General features: G+C 46.6%; 1 protein-coding gene across 1 annotated transcript in view; it reads left to right on the top strand.

Moving 5' to 3' along the window:
* Positions 1–18,136, top strand: part of EEF2K (eukaryotic elongation factor 2 kinase) — a 64,066-nt gene extending 45,930 nt beyond the window's left edge. Inside the window, exons 12-18 of the mRNA XM_060648753.3 lie at positions 1,057–1,134; positions 1,967–2,029; positions 3,377–3,511; positions 3,665–3,853; positions 8,109–8,233; positions 12,988–13,166; positions 14,947–18,136. Coding sequence (XP_060504736.1) covers positions 1,057–1,134; positions 1,967–2,029; positions 3,377–3,511; positions 3,665–3,853; positions 8,109–8,233; positions 12,988–13,166; positions 14,947–15,056 — 879 coding nt within the window. The 3' untranslated portion in view covers positions 15,057–18,136. The remainder of the gene's footprint in view (positions 1–1,056; positions 1,135–1,966; positions 2,030–3,376; positions 3,512–3,664; positions 3,854–8,108; positions 8,234–12,987; positions 13,167–14,946) is intronic.
* The last annotated feature ends 2,398 nt before the right edge of the window (positions 18,137–20,534 follow it).

Here is a 20,534-nt window from a genome sequence, read left to right as displayed (position 1 = left end):
ACTCTGCACTGAGTGTGAAGCCTGCTTAAGGTTCTCTTTCTCTCCCCATCTGCCCCTCTCCCCAACTCTCTCTCTTTCTAAAATTAAATTTTTAAATTAAAAAAAATTAAAAGATCTGAAATAACTAAGACCTAATGTTAAGAGCAGACAAAGCCAGGTGACAGGTGCATAGGAGTTCATTTTATTATTCTCTGTTCTTAGAGGTATGTTTGAAATACTAATTAGTAGAACAAAGAAAGAAACAAAAGTGTGAGCCGAATAGTTATGCAGGTGATATGCAGAGATGGCCAGAACTGAACACTGGTAGACAAATGACTGAAGTTAGAGATTCTGAATTGTCCAGAAGAATAAAAAATGTGCCCCAGTTTTGGCAGAGGGCTCCATTGTAGTAAATACTGCACTCAGTGCTACATTTGTGTCCATGGGTCATACGTCATAAACCAGCCTTTGTTTTTCTGCCTGTGAGCCCCTCTTTTTAAAAAAAAAAATTTTTTTAATGTTTATTTATTTTTGAGACAGAGACAGAGCATGATCAGGGGAGGGTCAGAGAAAGAGAGACAGAATCTGAAAGCAGGCTCCAGGCTCCAAGCTATCAGCACAGAGCCCGATATGGGGCTCGAACTCACAGACCATGAGATCATGACCTGAGCCAAGGCCGGACACTCAACCGACTGAGCCACCCAGGCGCCCCGAGCCCCTCTTAATAATAGATTGGTCTTCCTGTGGTCCATACTCTCAGTGAGTAACACCTCACTTCTTGCTCATAGCCCTTCATTGTAGGCCCTATCATGAATCCTCATGGCTAAGGAAATCGCTGTCCAGGGTCCCAGCTGGCAAGTCACAAAGCTCAGACTTGAGCCCAGGCAGTCTGGCTTCAGAGCCCAAGGTCTTCGCCACTACTTTGTACTATTTCCTTGTCACCCAATCAGCAATACGGAGGGAAGGGGATGTTACTTGAAGTGATAGGACAAAGGAGAGATAGCAAATGTCTGAGTGTCCAGAAGTAACCACCACTCAGAGGACCACTGAGACCCTAGGGCCATCTTCTCTCCACAGGACTCTGAGAACAGTGGGGACAGCGGATACCCCAGTGAGAAGCGGGGTGAGCTGGATGACCCAGAGCCCCGAGAACATGTAAGGAATTCCCCCCAGGGAAATGAGACCAGAGTGTTCTGTTGCCTCATTGTCCAGGGGGACGGAAGGGTGGGGAGGAATGTGAGTGCGTTGTGAGAACATAATAGGTAAATTGATACCCAAGATCATTTCAGATAAAAATAAAGGCAGGGCAGAAGATAAAACAGGGTTACGGGGACCAGAAAGTTTAGTAAAGGGACTAGTATGGACGATTACATAAGACTGAAAATGGCAGACAACTCTTATGAGGAAACTGGAATCTAGGGTGCTGGGTAATAGGCTGGAAAGGTGTGGGCAGAAGGATGCCGTTCAATGCGTGGTGTTCTGGCCATCCTGGGGAGGGCACTGGAGGACACTGGTGCGGGTGGCTCAGGCAGTGTCTGCCACTTAGAGGTTTTCCCATGTGCCAGAGATGAATCTGAGCATCCAAACCAGTCTTGCTGAGAGCCCTTTGGTCTCAGCTTTGTTACTGCGAGTAAAGACCTATTATGGGAGCTTTGGTAAGGGGAAGGAGGTTTTCTTGGTACTTACCTGCCACGATCCTGTGCCTTTGAGTCATTTCCATCTGTGCACACAGGGAGGGTGAGAGGAAGGCTGTGGGCACACCAGCACATTGGTCCTGCCTGTTACCCAGCATTCTCTCTTCTTGGCACATGAGTTCCAGCTGCCCCTCCTAGAGGCCAGGCCTGTCCCTTGGGAGCAGGGTCTCCTGGAGGGGGCTGAGCCTGTCCCCTAGGAGGAGAGTCCCCTGGAAGAGGGTCCCCTGGGGAGGAGGGCAGGACCAGTTCTTGGGAACTGCTCTTTGGCTCACTCTACCCTTCACCTCCCTCAGGGCCACTCAAACGGTAACCGGAGGTACGAGTCTGACGAAGACAGCCTGGGCAGCTCCGGACGGGTAATGCTCCCTGAGGCAGCCTTGTCGTGACCATGTGCTTGCCTTTTCCAGCCCCTGTTTCTCCTCCCTGGTGTCACTGCTGCCTGCCCAGGCGCCTCACACATCAGCTAAAGGAAGATTGTGTAAAGGAGCCAGTCCCCTTGGCAAATACTTTTGAGCCCCTGGACTGGGCGGGACACTGGGGGATCTGCGGAGAGGCATAGACACAAGTAGGATAGCCCATCCTGGAGGGGGGGCTATAAGGGCCACAGCTCACATGGTAAAGTAATGCCTGTGTATAAGTGCCTCAGAGAATTCATTCATTTACTTATCAACCACCCAGCGAGACAGGCTAATGTTATTCATCCCCATTTTACATATGAGAAAACGGGGCTCTTAAGCAGCTTTCCCCAGGTCACTGGCAAGCGTTTCTAACAAGCATCTTAGAAGCTCATTATCATCAGGCAGATGTGGGAAGACCAATCCTCGGGCACCCTTCCCTAGCTGAACCAGAAACACATGTTGAACCTCTCACCCTCTAGTCTTTGTGAGTCTCCCACTTGCCAGGTCCTTCCTCCTACTGTGGTCACATCTCCTCAAAGCCCATCTGCAACCCCAGACTGGCCCCCTGTGGCACCTCCTGCGGGAGCCTTTCCCAGTTGCCCCAGCAGGCTTGACTCTTGCTCCGTCCGGAACACAGAGCATTTACCACGCGGTGTTTACCGATGGTGCAAGGTCTCAACACAGTGTAGAGCAGGGTTGTTTAACCGTGGTGCCATTGACATTCTGACATTCTGGGCTGGGCCCTTCTTTGTCGTGGGGCGTGCCTTGTGCATTGCAGGATGCTTAGCGCACATATATGCACGCAGCTGCCTGGCTCGGTCCTGCAGGGACCTTTGGAAGAGGGTGTCTGTAGCTGGAACATGATGTGTTTTCCAAACCTATTCCCCGAAGCTTCCTGTGGATGCACAGAGGAAAGCAAGTGGATTTGCTGCAGGGTCTCAAGTCAGACTTTTCTGGCCCATCATGTGGGTCACTGGCCAAGGAGGCAGCTTACGGTCCAACCTCCCCAACCAAACCCTGCTTGATAAACGAGTGGGAAACACTTTGAACTGCTGCAGTCCATTCCACTGGCCTTTGTGTCCTGGTGCTATAATATTCCCTCAGCGCCCGTAAATTGGCAGGATTTGAGGGATTAGAAATGGAGCCGTGTTTGTCCAAGAAAATTTGATACCTTAAGGGTTCGCCCCCTGCATCTTGCCAGCCAGGCTCATGCGGTAGGAGCAACTGACAGCTGGTGGTGGGGCCTGCGTCCCCAGCCCCTCATTCCCTGGCCTGTAAACTTCCGTGCCCGGTTCCCTCTTTCAGGTGTGCGTGGACAAGTGGAATCTCCTCAACCCCTCCCGCCTCCACCTGCCCAGACCTTCCGCCGTGGCCCTGGAAGTGCAAAGGCTTAACGCTCTGGACCTTGAAAAAAAAATCGGGAAGTCTATTCTGGGGAAGGTACGGTGATGCCCGCTTCAGAGCCCTTTTTCCGCTGACCCAGAGCCCAGCTCACGCCTCTGCTCCGCTAATCGCTTCCTCCCGCAGGCTGGCTGGGCGGCCCTGGGTGCTTCTGCCCAGGCAGCTGGGCCAACAGCCAAGTCTGTGTGGTAGGTCCATCTGGCCATGGTGCGCTACCACGAGGGCGGGCGCTTCTGCGAGAAGGACGAGGACTGGGACCGCGAGTCGGCCGTCTTCCATCTGGAGCACGCGGCCGACCTGGGCGAGCTGGAGGCCATCGTGGCCCTGGGGCTCATGTGCTCACAGCTGCCCCACCACATCCTGGCCGACGTCTCTCTGAAGGTGAGGGGCGGCAGGGACCTAGTCATGGGTGGGAGGGGGTGCTCAGTCATCGTCCTCTCCATCCTGCAGGTTTGTGCATGCCCCGGAAACTTCTGAGCCCCAGTGTGGGGCCAGGCACTTGCAGGTTAGCTGAAACTGGTAGGACTGGGATGTGCCACTGGGGAACGAGTGCAAGGTGACAGTCATGATTCCAGGCAATTATGACATGGCATGATGGGAGAAACAGAAAGTAGTGGTGGAAGCAGATGGGAAGGGCCCTGAGTGGGTTTCACGGGGTCGGTGAAACGCCTAATGGTGGGTTCCATCTGTATCCTTGGTGGTGAGAACAGAGCCCGATGCCCAGTACATATTCAGTGTACGTTTGTGGGACGGATGAATGAGGTGACCTCTGAATTAGGCCTAAAAGCTGAGTGGGAGTGAGCCAGGCAGAGTGTGGGAGGTGAGCTGTCCAGGCAGAGGGGGCAGAGGTGCCAGGATGGTCAGAACTGGAACTTCATTCATTTGCCACTGATGTGAGCAACTTCTTTGCTGAATCAGATAATGGTTTTAACTACTGAAACACAGGGGCACCTGGGTGGTTTAGTTAGTTGGTTAAGCGTCCAACTCTTGGTTTCAGCTCAGGTCATGATCTCATGGTTCATGGATTCAAGCCCCACATGGGGCTCTGCACTGACAGCGTGGAGTCTGCTTGGGATTCTCTCTCTCTCTCTCTCTCTCTCTCTCTCTCTCTCTCTCTCTCTCTCCCTCCCTCCCCCTCCCTCCCTCCCTCCCTCCCTCCCCCTCCCTCTCTCCCTCTCTCCCTCCCTCCCTCCCTCTCTCCCTCTCTCCCTCTCCCTCCCTCCCTCTCTCTGCCCCTCTCCTGCGCACTCTCTCTCAAAATAAACTTAAAATACTGAAAAATGTTTCTTCAATTTCCTGTGCTAGTCACAATGTCATGTTTACAGACGTGACACACTTGTAAGTTTAATCTGCATTATGAATGTTTTCTCCGTCCCTTGCTTTCCATCAAGACCATTGAAAAGAACAATCAAAGTCTGATCTATAGGTGGGCGCCTGCCTGGCTCAGTCAGAAGAGCATGAGACTCTTGATTTCAGGGTCATGAGTTCAAGCCCTGTATTGGGCATTCAAAGCCCCATGTTGAGCATAGAGCCAACTTAAAAAAAACAAAAAAGAGGGGTGCCTGGGTGGCTCAGTCAGTTGAGCATCCAACTTCTGCTCAGGTCATGATCTCATAGTTGGCGAGTTCAAGCCCCACATCGGGCTCTGTGCTGACAGCTTGGAGCCTGGAGCCTGCTTCAGATTCTGTGTCTCCCTCTCTCTCTCACGCTCTGTCTCTGTCTCTCAAGAACTAAATAAACATTAAAACAAAAAAAAAATTTTTTTTTTAAAAAGCCCTCTGATCTGTACTATTTTCCACTTTCTTTGATGTAAATGTGACTAGGGTGCCATTTTCAAGGCCCCAATACATCATCACTGAATCTGGATTTGGAAAGAAATGTACGGTATTTCTGTTGTACAGATTCAAGAGACCAGTGGTTCTCAACCAGTCATTCTGCTGTTCCTTCTCCAGGGGACCCTTGACAATGCCTGGAGACACTTTTGGTAGTCAAAATATTGGGGTTGCAACTGGCATCTAGTACATAGAGGCCAGGGATGCTGTTCACCATCCTACCATACACAGGACAGCCCCCACAGCAGAGAACTATTTGGTCCAAAATGTCAGTAGTGCGAGGTTGAGAAACCCAGAAATAGACATAAATAATCTGAAGAATATGGACAACAGTACATCATAGTTAAAATAAGTAGAAAGTCATGAGTTTAAAAAAAAAAAGTCATGAGTTTTGAGTATTTGTTGCCTTTGTTTTTAATATAATTCATTTAATTGGAAGTTTATGTAATTTTTAATAATGACTGTGTTTTACAGTTGGCTTGCAAAATCCCCGATAATTTCATGGTCAGTTCTCCTGAGCCCAGAGAGCCGGCGCCAGCATACTGCTGCCTTTGGCCTGTTCCCCCAGCATCTGCCACAGAGCCTGGCACTCTGTGTCCAGAGAGGACACTCAGAAGGATTTGAGGCCTGAATAAAGTAATCCCAGAGCCCGGCATGAGTGGTGAGGGACCAGGACTGGGGGGAGATCTTCTTGTGACCTCAGGCTGTTTACACAAACCACACTCTTGGCAGCTTTGTAAAGGGATTTACAAGCCATTTCAGATTCCTCTCTCACCTGTAAGCCTCTCAAAGGCCTTTCTCCGGAGGATAGACTCTGGCAGCTTTCCCTAGCAGGAGTGTGGGTGGACGGTTAGGACAGGGCAGGCAGGGAGGAAGTAAGCTGTGTCCCAGCAGGCTTATGGCTTAGCAAAAGAAATGATGGGTGTGTACCCTGAGAAGCCGCTATGTGCCCTAGAAACCCCATCACCCACTTTCTCCACTGCCCCCTCCTTTGGGACTTTTGTTTGTTTTCTTACTAACACATGCATGAATTTAGCACCTGCTTTTTGACAGTCTCCAACACTCTGGGCACCGTCCTAGGTTCCTGCTCTCATGGAGTAAACTTTTCAAATGGAGAAGGATATAGTACAGATCATAATTAACAAAAATCTTTCCAACAGAATTAAAAATAACTAGCCTTTATTGAGCACCTCCCATGCCAGGCATTGTTCTATTGTGCTGAGGAGAAGATACCAGACAAGGTGATTGAGAGTGACCGGAGGGGCTTCTTGTATTAGGACACAGTTCTGGCTCCAGGGGAGGCTGAAAAACGTAGCCTGTAGCTAGTCAGCCACGTGGCGCCCAAAATATGGTGGAGGACAATGGATATGGAGACAGCTGGTGGTCCCTGCCACGCTTTTTTTTTTGTTTTTTATTTATTTTGAAAGAGAGAGAGCGTGAGCAGGGGAGGGGCAGAGAGAGAAAGAAAGAATCCCAAACAGGGATTTGTCAGTGCAGAGCCCGTGGTGGGGCTTGATCACAAGAACCCTGAGATCATGACCTGAGCCAAGATCAAGAGGCAGATGCTTGAACAACTGAGCCCCCGAGGTGCCCTCCCCTCCCATACTTCTTGAAGCCTGGTGGTTGAGAAGGGCTGATGTGAGGGTTTTGGCTTTGTCTCTGAGTGGGGATAAGAAGCCATGGGCAGCTTTGATAAAGTAATGTGACCTGACCTGGTCTTTAAAAGCATCCCTCCGGCTGCTGCTATGGGATGGATGTTGGGGGAGCAGAATGGAAGCAGGTGGTGCACTGTCGGTGGGAATGTGAAATGGTGCAGCCACTGTAGCCCCTCCAAAGGCTAAGTAGGAGTTACATGTGACTCGCAATTCCGCTCCTAGCTATCTACCCAAAAGAATAAAAACACACATCCATGTGAAAACTTGTAACAGATGTTCATAGCAGCATTATTCATTATTTAGCCAAAAGGTGGAAACAACCCAAACATCCACCAACTGATGAATAAAATGTGATCTGTCCATATGATGGAATATTATTTGCCATAAAAAGAACAAAGCACCAATCTATTAAAACCTTTATGTGAAGTTAAGCGAGTCACATACGTAGACCACGTACTGTATGATTGCATTTATATAAAGTGTCCAGAATAGAGAAATCTCTAGAGACAGAGGGTAGGCTCGTGGTTACTTAGGGCTGGGTGGGATGGGGCAACTGGGACGTGACAGTGAAAGGGTATGGTATTTTGGTTTCTTTTTGGGCTGATGAAAATATTCTGAAATTGATAATGGGATGGTTGCACGTTATGTGAATGTACTAAAACCCACTGAATTGAGTGCTTTACATGGATGAATTGTATGGCATGTGAAGTATACCTCAATAAAGCTGTTAAAAACTTTTTAAATAAAAAGAAAAGTTTAAAAAAAACTTTTTAAAAATAAAAACTTTTAAAAAATGTTTATTTATTACTTTTGAGAGAGAGAGAGAGAGTGAGCAGGGGAGGGGCAGAGAGAGAGGGAGAGACAAAATCCCAAGCAGACACCATGCGCTGTCAGTGCAAAGCCTGATGCGAGGCTTGACCACAAACCATGACCTGAGCCGAAATCAGGAGTCGGGATGCTTAACTGACTTAGCTACCCAGGCGCCCCAGAATAAAAACTTTTTAAATAATGGAAGCAAGGAGCCCTATTGGAGGCAAGAGATGATGTGGCTGGCTGGAGGAATCAGAGCAGTGAGCAAGAGTGGGCTAAGCTTCCATTCCTCCCTGCCTCATTTCCGTTTCTCTCCCCCTCTTTGGTCTGTATTGACAGGAAACAGAAGAGAATAGAACTAAAGGATTCGATTACTTACTGAAGGCAGCTGAAGCTGGCGACAGACAGTCCATGATCCTGGTGGCTCGGGCTTTTGACACTGGCCAGAACCTCAGCCCAGACAGGTACCGTGGCTGTAGCTCAAGCGGAGCTGGTGGGAACCTGGGCCACAGGCGGGGACTTCCCCCTCGGTATCAGCACAGACCCAGGTTCCAGGCTCAGCTCCCCCGGTCCCAGTCCCCTACTGTGGACAAGTTATTTCACTTGTGGACAAGTGATCTCAGTGTCTTCATTGTGTGAAATGGGGATAATTATATAACCTGCATTCCAGGGTGGTTATGTGAGGGTTCATTGACATGATGCCTGTAATCCTCCCCGAGCCTGGCAGATAAAGCAGGGACATCCCAGACATTCTGCCAAGAGATTTGCTTTAGGTCCAGAGTGGTTGTCCCTAGATGTTAGGATTATGGGTGACTTTAGTTTCCTCTTTCTACTTTTATTTTTGTGATGTTATTTTTCACTTCTGAGAGGGAGAGCAGGGAAGGAAGCAAGATCCCATGGAGATTCAGGCCTGGTGTGAGTTTCCAGAGTGGCTCTGAGTCTCCTGAAGGCTCCCCCGCTGCAGGTGCCAGCACTTTCCCAGCTGTCCCTCCGGCTGTGGTGCCAAGACTGGTTTCTGCAGCGGAGGGCAAGAGGCGTGGCCCCGCTTCATCTCCTCTCCTTGGCTTAGCCAGTGGGAAGTCCCAGAAGTCCCAACGGTGGAGATCCTTTGAAGGAATTCAACTCATAATGCGACCCCTTGCTCAGCCTCTGGCTCCCACTGGATCTCAGCTGTTCCTGCTGTCCTCAGGGGCCCGTGGCTTTCTAGATGGGAACAGGGTGGGCACTATGATTATCTAAACCTGCAGGGTTGGAGCAGCCTGGAAGTTTCTTCCTCTTTGGGTCGAGGTCTCATCTTTTCTCCCTGGGTTTAAGGAAGGTCAGGACTGTGGCTGCATCGTATCAAGCTCTCGGTGTCTAAAATGTCTCCATTTGTGACATCTCACCTCTACTACATATCATGTGTCCACAATTTTATCAGATACCTAGTGTGACAATCACGTCCCCTTCTTTTTCGACTGTACCTTCGTATCTGTGATTTTGAGAGATCTGAGATCTGTGATCTCACTGAGAACAAGAACTGGGGGTCTCCTGCATCTCTATAATCCCAGCGCTTAGCGCAAGGCCTGGCTTACTAGTTGTTTGAATAAACGAACCCACACTTCTCTCGGACACAGACAGGAGGTGTTTTTAGCCCCATTGTACAGATGAGTAAACTGTAGTTCTGAGAAGTGAAGGGCCTTGGCCAAGGTCAGGTAGCTAGTAAGTGGCAGAGCCAAATCTTAGGTCTTGTCCCCTCTCCTCCAATGTACTGTGTACTGGCTTGCTTCTCAGATTCAGAACTATACTGGCATAGAGAGAGGTGGAAGGAAAGAAAGAAAGAAAGAAAGAAAGAAAGAAAGAAAGAAAGAAAGAAAGAAAAGAGGGAGGAAGAAGCAAAGGGAGGGAGGAAGGAAGGAAGAAAGAGAAAGAGAAAAAGAAAGAAAGAAAGAAAAAAGAAGGAAGGAAGGGAAGGAAGGAAGGAAAGAAGGAGAAAGAAAGGAAGAAAGAAAGAAAGAAAGAAAGAAAGAAAGAAAAGAGGGAGGAAGAAGCAAAGGGAGGGAGGAAGGAAGGAAGAAAGAGAAAGAGAAAAAGAAAGAAAGAAAGAAAAAAGAAGGAAGGAAGGGAAGGAAGGAAGGAAAGAAGGAGAAAGAAAGGAAGAAAGAAAGAAAGAAAGAAAGAAAGAAAGAAAGAGGGGAGGGGAGACAAAGAAAAAGGCAAAGACAAGACATGCTTATGTCAGGTCAAATGCCAATGTATATGGTGCCCATTGATTGCATGGTGGGAGGGGGCTGGAGCTGGGCATTGAATATTTGTATCTGAGGTCCTTAAGAAATCTTTGTGTGTTTTCTCTTCATGCCTTTTATTTACTTTTTATCTGAGATGGCAGTTGTTTTGATTTGTAAGAATTTAAAACACTTTTTTTTCATGTTTATGAATTTTTGAGGGACAGAGACAGAGCGGGAGTGGGGGAGGGGCAGAGAGACAAGGAGACACAGAATTCGAAACAGACTCCATCCAGGCTCTGAACTGTCGACACAGAGCCCGACACGGGGCTCAAACTCACGAGGTGTGAGATTGTGACCTGAGCCGAAGTCAGACACTTAACCAACTGAGCCACCCAGGTGTCCCTGATTTGTAAGAATTTTTTAACATTAAGGCTATCAACTCTGAGGCATATACTTCTTTTTTAAAAAATTATTTTTGAAGATGGCTGTCATCAGCGTGAGGGAGGGGGGTGGCACATGTTCCACACAGTGTGACCATTGTTACTGGGTTTGGGGCAACTGGTTTTTAATATTTATGTAGTTAAATCTGTCAACATTTGCTTTTATAGCTTCTGCCATAGTCATTTTCTTATTCTTCTTCCTCATTCCAAGCAGTTCCAGCCTCTTCCATTCACAGACTATTAATTAAGGGCCAGCTCTGGGTAAGGCAGGGCCCCATATAGGCCCACATTTACATGTAAGGGGTTTCAACTTTCTCAGAAGTTACCATTTATTTTTTTTTTAATGTTTGTTTATTTTGAGTGGGAGAGAGAGAGCTCACACAAGAGAGTGTGAGTGGAGGAGGGGTGGAGAGAGGGAGAGAGAGAGAATCCCACGCAGGCTCCATGCTATCAGTGCAGAGCCCAACACAGGACTCAAACTCACGAACTGTGAGATTATGACCTGACCCGAAATCAAGAGTCAGACACTTAACCGATTGAGCCACCCAGGCACCCCAGAAGTTGCCATTTAATATGGGAAGGAAAATCATTGGCGATTCCAAGGCAAGGTGGGCACCCTAATCTCAGGGTGTAGGGTGTGGTGGGAGGCGGGCAAGGAGAGATTAGGCCTGTCCTCCTCTTTCCTGTTTTTTTTTTAATTTTTTTTTTCAACTTTTTGGGACAGAGAGAGAGAGAGAGACAGAGCATGAACGGGGGAGGGGCAGAGAGAGAGGGAGACACAGAATCGGAAACAGGCTCCAGGCTCCGAGCCATCAGCCCAGAGCCTGACGCGGGGCTCGAACTCACGGACCGCTAGATGGTGACCTGGCTGAAGTCGGACGCTTAACCGACTGCGCCACCCAGGTGCCCCGTCCTCTTTCCTGTTTAATGCTTTTGGGGCAGTTCTGCTTTGCCGTTCTGGACCAGGGAGGGTCAAAGCTGAGAAGGGTGAGATGATGTAGTTTAGTGGCCTCAGTCCACTGTTCAAACCCTAGTTTGTCAGGTCACCAAGAATTTTCAAATGATTTCCCCTTTTTATGAAATAAAATAGAATCAATGTTATCTCCTGAACGCCATCCCAGCCAGCCACTTGTTTACGTTTATTCATCCAACAGACATTTAGGAAGGCTGAGCTATTTGCCGAGCCCTGGGAATGCCGCAGCGGACACAACAAAGTCCCTGCCTTCTTGGAGCTTGTGTTTTAGCCAAGGGAAGCCATAATAAGCAACTGAATAAGTCAACAGGAGAATTATGGGATTATATGATCGAGGTCATCGTAGGAAATAGAGTGTTTGGGATGGTGTCTCCCAAGAGGTGACGTTGGGTGGATGAGGAGCCAGGCATGGAAAGACTTGAAGAAAGAGCGCTCAAGCGGAGGGAGCAGCGGGGGCAGAGGCCAAACAGCAGACAGAGTCTGGCACGTTCTGGGAAGAGAAAGTGGCTCAGCCAGTCTGGCGTGGGGGAGGTTAATGGGCTCTAAGATAGGGGTGGAGCTAGGTCGGGTAGGGCCTCAGAGGAGAGGCCAGCCAGTCATTGGAGCTGTTATTCCTGGCACATTTCACGAGACCCATAGACTTTCTTATCTGCGTCTCTCTTTGCTCTTTCCTGATATGCTATAAATAGTTACTCACATGCTTCGTATTGTGCAGTTAGTACACCCCAAGAAAGAGCCCGCTGCCCTGTTTGCTTTGTATTTTATGTTCAGATTTGGTTGGAACCCATGTATGCCCTTGGTGGCTTGGTCTTTCATAGTAGGGAGAAAGAGTTGAGGGGCAGAGCCAGAGAAAAGCCGGCTATTCTGGGGAGAGCCCTGAGTTGTGCTGGAGGAGCACCAGAACTGGCCAGCACAGGCAGAGGATAAGATGCGGCTGAGTGACTGCTGTTAGCTTGGATGGTTCTGGAGGCCTTGAGAAAGGGTCCTCCACCCACCGCCTCTCCTACTCAAGTCATAGAGCAGACTGGCTGGGTACCAGCCGCTGCTAATGCTAGCCCGTAGTGTGATTCTGTACAAACTAGAAAAATGCCCCTTCCTCAAAATACTCTATATCATCTGTTGGAAATTGTGTAATACATATACCAACTTTTTAAAATGTTTATTTATTTATTTTGAGAGAGAATATACCATGGAGGTGAGTGGGGGAGGGGCTGAGAGAGAGACAGAGAGAGAGACAGACAGACACACAGAGAGAGAAAGAATCCCAAGCAGGCTCCTTGCTGTCAGCAAAGAGCCCAACTCGGGGCTTGATCATGACCTGAGCCATATCAAGAGTCAGATGCTTAACCAACTGAACCACCCAGGTACCCTGGGTAATATACCAATTTTGCTAGGGAAAGCTACTTGACTACTGTCTTAATATCTAAACCTACAATGTGAATGATACCCCTTAGATGTGGTAGCACTGGGTACCATGGGTCATGAATCATAGGTGGTGGCCCCACTGGGATCCCTGACTTGCCTCTCCTGCTGATGGGTCTCCTCCTTCTGCCCATTGCCATGGTAACCTCCAACTTTTCCTTTGTATCTCCTGGAAGGTCCCGAGACTGGCCAGAGGCTCTGCGCTGGTACAACACTGCCCTGGAGATGACAGACTGTGATGAGGGCGGGGAGTATGATGGGATGCAAGATGAGCCTCGATACACGCTGCTGGCCAGGGAGGCCGAGATGCTGTTTACTGGTGGCTGTGGGCTGGAGAAGGACCCGCAGAGATCAGGTAGGGCCTGGCTGACCTGCCCCTGGTATGGAACAGGGAGGGACATAATTCCTGTCTCATTGGGAATTATGGCAGAGGCAAGACTGAATCTCTTCTTTTTTTTTTTTTTTTTTTTTTTTTTTCAGTTTTTATTTATTTACTTGGAGAGAAAGAGAGTGAGGGGAGGGGGGAAGGGCAGAGGGAGGAGGAGAGAGAGAGAATCCCAAGCTGTCAGCGCAGAGCCTGACTCAGGATTCGATCTCATGGATCCCGAGATCATGACCTGAGCTGGAATCAAGAATCAGACGCTTAACCAACTGAGCCAACCAGGTGCCCTAAGACAGTCTCTTCTTTCACTGGAGGGGAGAAAGAGACATACCAGCCCTGTGTGACAGGCTGGATACCCATATGGTGCTGGTTTAGGAGGGGGCTTTATGGAGCTGGGATGCAAATGAACATTTTTATTTTAATGGTTATATATTAGGAGTTTGGTATTTTTGCAATTTTAAAAATTGAACTGACATTTTCATTACACAACAGTCACCATTTTTAAGTGCATGGGTCAGTGGTTTTTAGTATATTCATCATGTTGTGCAACCATCACCACTATCTAATTCCAGAACATTTTCAGTACACCAAAAAGAAACCTGGTACTGGTTAGCAGTCAGTCCCTATTTCCCCCTTCCTCTGTCCTGGCTACTACTAACCTATTCTCTGTCTTTATGGATTTACCTGTTCTGGATGTTTCATATCAATGTAATCATACAATATGTGGTCTTTTGTGTCTAGCTTCTTTCACTTAGCATCTTGTTTTGAAGGTTCATCCATATTGTAGCAGGTATCAGTACGTCATTCCTTTTTATTACCAAATAATATCCCATTGTATAGATACACCACATTTTGTTTATACATTCATCAGTTGATGTGCACACTATATATATATTTTTTTCTGTTACATAATAAGCATACTGAACTCCTGATTTCATAGGATGAGCCTATATTTAAAAGTTTAAAGTTTTTTTAAGATGTGCGAAAAAAAAAAACGAAGCCAATAAGGGGTACGTGGGTAGCTCAGCTGGTTAGGCCTCTGGCTCTTGATTTCAGCTCAGGTCATGATCTCACCAGTTGTGGGTTCAAGTCCCACATTGGCCCCTGCTCTGACAGCATGGAGCCTGCTTGGGGTTCTTTCCCTCCCTCTCTCTCTGCCCCTTCCTATTCTGTCCGTCTCTCTCTCTCAAAATAAATAAACTTAAAAAAAAAAAAAACTAAGCAAATAATAATGCAACTCTAAAATCCCTTATTTGAAATTTCTAAATCCAAAAAACTCTGAAAACCAAGTGTTTTTGTACACTTTGCACAAATTTTCTTGGAAGCAAAAACCTCTCCAGAACTGACATGAAACTGTTAATAATCTTTATTTCTTCTATTTATTTCTTCCACTTTCATGCATTCCCTAATTAGGCCTGTAAAAATCCTCACCCTGATTCTCATGGGATCAAATGGAATCACACCCCCTCACCCTTAAGCCAATCACTGAGCTCATTGAGATGGTTTACTCTGATTGGCTGTGCCTAAGTCTGGATGTCTGATTGGCTATGTTTAAGTCCCTAAGGCCGGGTGGGAATTGGGAGAGTGTTCTGATTGGCTAGGCTTGAATCACCTGCCCACTCAGGTCAGGAAGAAGTCATTTGGGTTCTTAAAGAAATCTTAGGGTACTGTTCCCCGGGAGGGGTCTGGGTCATAGGGCTGGCAAAAACAACAGGTGGTTCACCTCTTTGTGCCCCACTTTGCTCTCCTTCAGGCGACTTGTACACACAGGCAGCCGAGGCAGCGATGGAAGCCATGAAGGGCCGGCTGGCCAACCAGTACTACCAGAAGGCAGAAGAAGCCTGGGCCCAGATGGAGGAATAGCTTGCCAGGAAAATCACTGCCGTCCAGTCCCAAGCCAAAGGGCTAAGCGCAGGGAGGGGAGGGGGAAGACTTATCATTTAGGGTTTTTTTTGGCGGGGGTAAGGGGCAAGTATTTTTAGTGTATTGTAAATCAACTTTTGTATTTCGTTTTTTGACTCTTGAACGTGTCTTTGCTATTAGCAGAGACACTACAGCTGTCCCTTAGGGCAGCATCTTGGGGAGTGGGGATCGAGAAAGCAGCCTAATGAACCAACATATCGTTTTGAGCTGCTTCTTCTGTTTTTTCTTTTTTGGTCATGAGATGTAAGAAAGTGCTTTTTGCTGCCATTAATGAAAACTATTAGGGCTTTGGGCTTTGCTCACCAGCTTTTTCAGGCTGTACTGAAATGAAATCTTGGGCCCACAGAATTTGTTTCCTGAGTTGTGATGGGGAGGGTAGAGCTGCACATTAACTTTTCCCAGGGTGTATCTTATCATGACTTAGTGCAAAGCCTTATTTCAGAGCATTTGGACGCATGCATGGCATTGTTCTGTGGATGTAAGATTGCACAGTATCAGGCCCCCTTCTGCTGTGGGCGAAGGCCTGCACGCTGGTTGTTGGCTTATCTTTTAATTTCCTTCCCGAATGCAACTGATTTTCTGGAATACAAATTCCATTTTTCAGCATGCTTTCTAGAGTGGGCTTTATAAAACAGGTTTGATTTTTGTATGCACACATTTACTACCTCTAACTTCTCCATCAGCTAGTGTGGGAGAGGGTGCGCCTCAAACCTTTTACATGTAAGGTCAGCAATTTGGAACTGGAGCCTTTACTCCAAGCAGATATATACTCCGCATCTCAGTGGCAGCATCCACAGTGTACCTGAAGTATCCGTGTACAGTGTTCCTCTGTGTTTTCTTAGCATCTGACGTTTATATGTAGAATCTGTTCCCCAGGCCCTCTCTTTGGTATTTTCTGCTTGAAACTGGGCTCATTTTTTTGTAAATTGCAGCCGTACTATTTCAGCCACAGCCCCTTGAGATTTATCTTGGATGTTTGAGAATGAGAGGGCAAGAACTATAAACACTCATTAATTCCAGTAGTTTCCCCAGGGCGAGGCTGTGGCTCTCTGTCTTTAATGAGCTTTCCCTTTAAAAGGAGTAAGATTTAATATCGGTATGATTTCAGTTGGTGTATCAAATAGCAAAGAAAACACACTGCTTTGATCAAGCCCAAGTGCTAAAGCAGCCTCTCTCCCTTTGTTTAAAAAGGGAAACATAAAAATAAAAAAACAGAATGTGACATACAAACCATTCTTATCTGTCCATTGAAACAAGTCTTTCAACACAGTACTGTTAAGTGCTGTGGGGTTGTGAACCTCTGCAGCTGTTGGGTTCCAAAGTTCAGAGTTTTGCCCTAAGGGAAAAAATCAAGCGGATTCAGGATGACCCTTGGAAAAATCCTTTAGACTACCTGTAAATTCCAGTATCCCTCATGTGTATGGATACACCACAACCAGCTTCCTTTACAAGTTGGGAGTATTCACCCTTTTTTTCATTTGCACCAGACCAAGAAGTTGGCTTGCATTAGGTTTTTTGTTTGTGTGTTTTAAACCAGTGTGTAGAGTTAAATTGCATGTGGTAAACGTTAAGTGGAAAGCAACTTTATTGTGACTTGTCTCTTACCTCTGTTAAACAGCCAGATAGTAAATACTTTAGGCTTTGTAGGTCATATGATCTCTGTTGTAACTACTCACCCCTGCTGTAGTGAAGAAACACCTATGAGCAGTACCTAAATGAATGAGCTTGGCTGATGTTCCAAGAAAACTTTATTTACAAAAACAGCCTGCCTGGGCAGTAGTTTGCCGACTCTGGCACTAATCCTTGACTAAGAGTTATATAGTATGCCCTGAAGGTAAAAGCTATCTCAACTTTCCAACTTTGAGTGCTCAAAAACACAGGTTGTTGGCACAGAATAGGCCCCAGTAAACGTGTGAGCAAATGGAGAGTCATCCCTAGTCACAGCACCTGATCTGTGGCTCTGGTTCTTCCAACCAGTTAATGATTTGTCGTCTGAATTGGCTTGAACTGTCACTCCTCCGCTTCCACCCACCCACCTCCATGGCCTTAACTCAGCCAGCTTCTCTTCCAAAAGGCTGGATGTATAGCTAAGCATATGCTTATTAAGGACTGGGGAGAGTAAAATGATCTGCAAGATGCTGAGATCCTTCTGGGCCAGTAGGAGGACTTATTCCACATTTAAAACCTGGTTTTGTGCCTTCTAAAGCTGGTTAAGGGCTTTTTTTTTTCCCCTCGCAAATTATGGGCATACAAAAACAAAAGACAACCCCAGGACATTCCAGCCCAATTGGGAAGTCATCAGAGAGCATCTTGAAGTACAAGAAGCCGTTGAAGGTCCAGGAGATTAACAGAGTCTGTGATATAATCCCATATCTCTAACCGTAGATGGAGAAACCAAGGTTCCAAAAGGTAGACTCTCACAGTGGACCCAGCTGGTTAGTAGCTAGCTGCAGCTAGGATTTGAAAGCTGCTGTTATTTAGAGGATCCTGGGAATGAAATTTAAAATTAGACTAGAATGTAATATCCCTTCAGTTTTGCTGTAGGTTGTTTGTTTGTTTTTTTTAAGCAGGCTTTATGGATGTAAGAAGGAAAAAAAAAAACCAAATGCCACACCCCAGTGCATCTGAATATCCCTTCCCTTCCCCTCACCTGAGGCACTGTGGAAATTTATCATCAAATGCAAACTTGGGGATCCAAGCCAGGTAAATTACCTTTGTTCCTATTTCAGTGATTTCTTTTCCTTTCATCCCAGCACATTTGTCTGCAGTACTAGACATGATTTACAAATCAAATGTTTACAAAGGTACATGCAGCTTGTGTGGGGGGAAAGGAGACAAAATATGCATAATCTCTGCGTGGATTTGTCCCTGTTACTCATGTTTCTAGTCTCAAGGTAACTATTTAACCTAGCAAAGGTAGACACTGGGTAGGATCCAAAGAAGTGGCTTGTGTCATCAGTTTACTTTTGCATATGTATTAAGTTCCATTTTGTCTGTTCAAATAAAGTGGTTTCTTTCTTTCCGGTCTCAAATTCAAATGTCTCCTAGTAACAAGGAATGCAGTGGCTGCCTGGAGGGCTCAGGCCCCATCTCAAAGGAGCAGCTGTGATTCAGCTCCAAATGATGGTCACCATGGGAAGTGTGGGCCCAATGTCGCCCCATTTTCCATTTTTTCTATGGCTGCTGAAATTGGATTTGTTAATGCAAGGTCTCCTAATTTTTAATATTTCTAATAAATTCTAATTTTCTAAAAAAATGTGTCTAGATTTTAGATTTGGCCCATATGTTGTCCTTTTGCTTTAAAGTATGTGAACCTGGTTTGTTGTTTTTTTTTTCCTGATTTTTCTTATCCATAAAACAGAAAGAATAATCTTTATATTTCAGAGTGATCATTAGCCTCAGAGGAGATAATGCATGTTAAAGATGCTATGTGATCCAAAACTTAAGAAAATCTTGGTCACTGGTAGGATCATTTGGTTTCAAACTAATGCGTTTTTAACTTTAAGAAATTTGAACTGGGGCGCCTGGGTGGCTCAGTCGGTTAAGCGTCCAACTTCGGCTCAGGTCATGATCTCACGGTTCATGAGTTCAGGCCCCGCTCTGAATTCAGGCTCATGAGTTCAGGTTCTGTGCTGACAGCTCAGGGCCTGGAGCCTGCTTCTGATTCTGTGTCTCCCTCCCCTCAGCTCCTCCCCTGCTCACACTCTGTCTCTCTCTCAAAAATAAATAAAGATTAAAAAAAAAAAATTAAAAAAACCCTGAACTCAGGCCTAGTAGATTGAAGTCACACACTTAGGTCCATTTGTTCCTGAGTCCCCACTAAAATGATAGGAAAGAGATTTTCTTCTTTTTTTGTTTTAATTTTATTTTTCAAAAATGTTTTATTTATTTTGAGAGAGAGTGCAAGCAGGGAAGGGGCAGAGGGCAGAGAGAGGAGGACTGAGGATTCAAAGCAGGCTCCGTGCTGACAGCAGTGAGCCCCATGTGGGGCTGGAATCCACAAACTGGGAGATCATGACTTGAGCCAAAGTCAGACGCTCAACCAACTGAGCCACCCAGACACCCCAGGAAAGGGATTTTTTTTTTTAATGGCATAAGCCAATGAGTCTGGAAAGCAAAGGGACTGTAATTGAATTAGCGTGTAGAACCCTGCTGCCCCCAAGGGCTGAGAAATTGGCACCAGGAACCTTTGGAAGGGGCAAGGGGAAATAAAATGGGGCTAAAATAGAGGGTCAGTTGGAAGACTTAAAGTATCAAACTGCTAGACCAGCTCACCTCCCCTGTGTAGCCAACCAGCTGCCTGTCACCCTGCAGAAGCCTGGGGTGCCAGGTGTGGTAGCGTCTGGTTCTCTACAGAAAAGAGGGTTAAGTGGAAGTTTCCATATTGGAGGTAGAAGCTTCACTAGCCACCTTTCCCCCTCTATGCTCCCAGGCACTGGCCACCTAACTGACACTCCTGGCAGAAGGCAGACCATTGGAGAAATCTCTATGGAATCTGAGATGAACTACTCCTAGGTACTTGCTCCTAATGAAGCAGGCTAGAGGGGAGCACCTCGTGGGAGAGGCCACAGCCACCAGGCCCCATCCACATCCACAGGAATTCCCAAACTATTCAGCCAGCCAAAGATCCATATGTAAGGATCCATAAGCATTTCATACAAAAGACACCAGAACAAACCAACAGAAGAAACCATCTTGGAGGAAACAACGTGCAGGAAGAAGGAAACCTTAAGAGACAAAAAACTATTATTCATTTCCTTAGATAAGATATTGCAGGGGCACCTGGCTGCCTCAGTCAGTGGAGTACGTGTGACTCTTAATCAGGGTTGTGGCTTCGAGGCCTGCGTTGGGTGTAGAGATTACTTAAAAATAAAATCTTGAAAAGAAAAAGATAATTGCATCCACAAAAAGAGCAGGTGCATTTCTAAAAATTCACACAATAGGAGCACCTGGGTGGCTCAGTCGGTTAAGCGTCCGACTTCGGCTCAAGTCATGATCTCATGGTTCACAAGTTCAAGCCCCATGTGGGGCTCTGCTGACAGCTCAGTGCCTGGAATCTGCTTTGGATTCTGTGTCTCCCCCTCTCTCTGCCACTCCCCCACTCTTACTCTGTCTCTCTCTCAAAAATGAATAAACATTACAAAAATAAAAATTCACACAACCAAAGAGCTCTTGTAAATTAAGTATACTCTTAACAGAAATTAGTAACTTAATAAAAGAATTGGAAAATAATGGACATCTCCCAAGAAGTGGAATAAAAACAACAAAAAGGATGGAAAAAGTGAGAAAATACTAGAAGTCAGAGGAACAAAGTGAGCTGTACAACTGTTTTACAATGGAACACTTAAAATTGTCATCACTTTTGCTTTGTGGAGAAATTAGCTAAGGACAGCCCAAGATTATATGTGTGTAGTTTTT

The sequence above is a fragment of the Panthera onca genome, chromosome E3, assembly GCF_046562875.1.
Source record: "Panthera onca isolate mPanOnc1 chromosome E3, mPanOnc1 haplotype 2, whole genome shotgun sequence".
NCBI classification, from domain to species: Eukaryota; Metazoa; Chordata; class Mammalia; order Carnivora; family Felidae; genus Panthera; species Panthera onca.
Note: the sequence above shows the minus strand (reverse complement) of the source record. Positions and strands in the feature narration are given on the sequence as shown.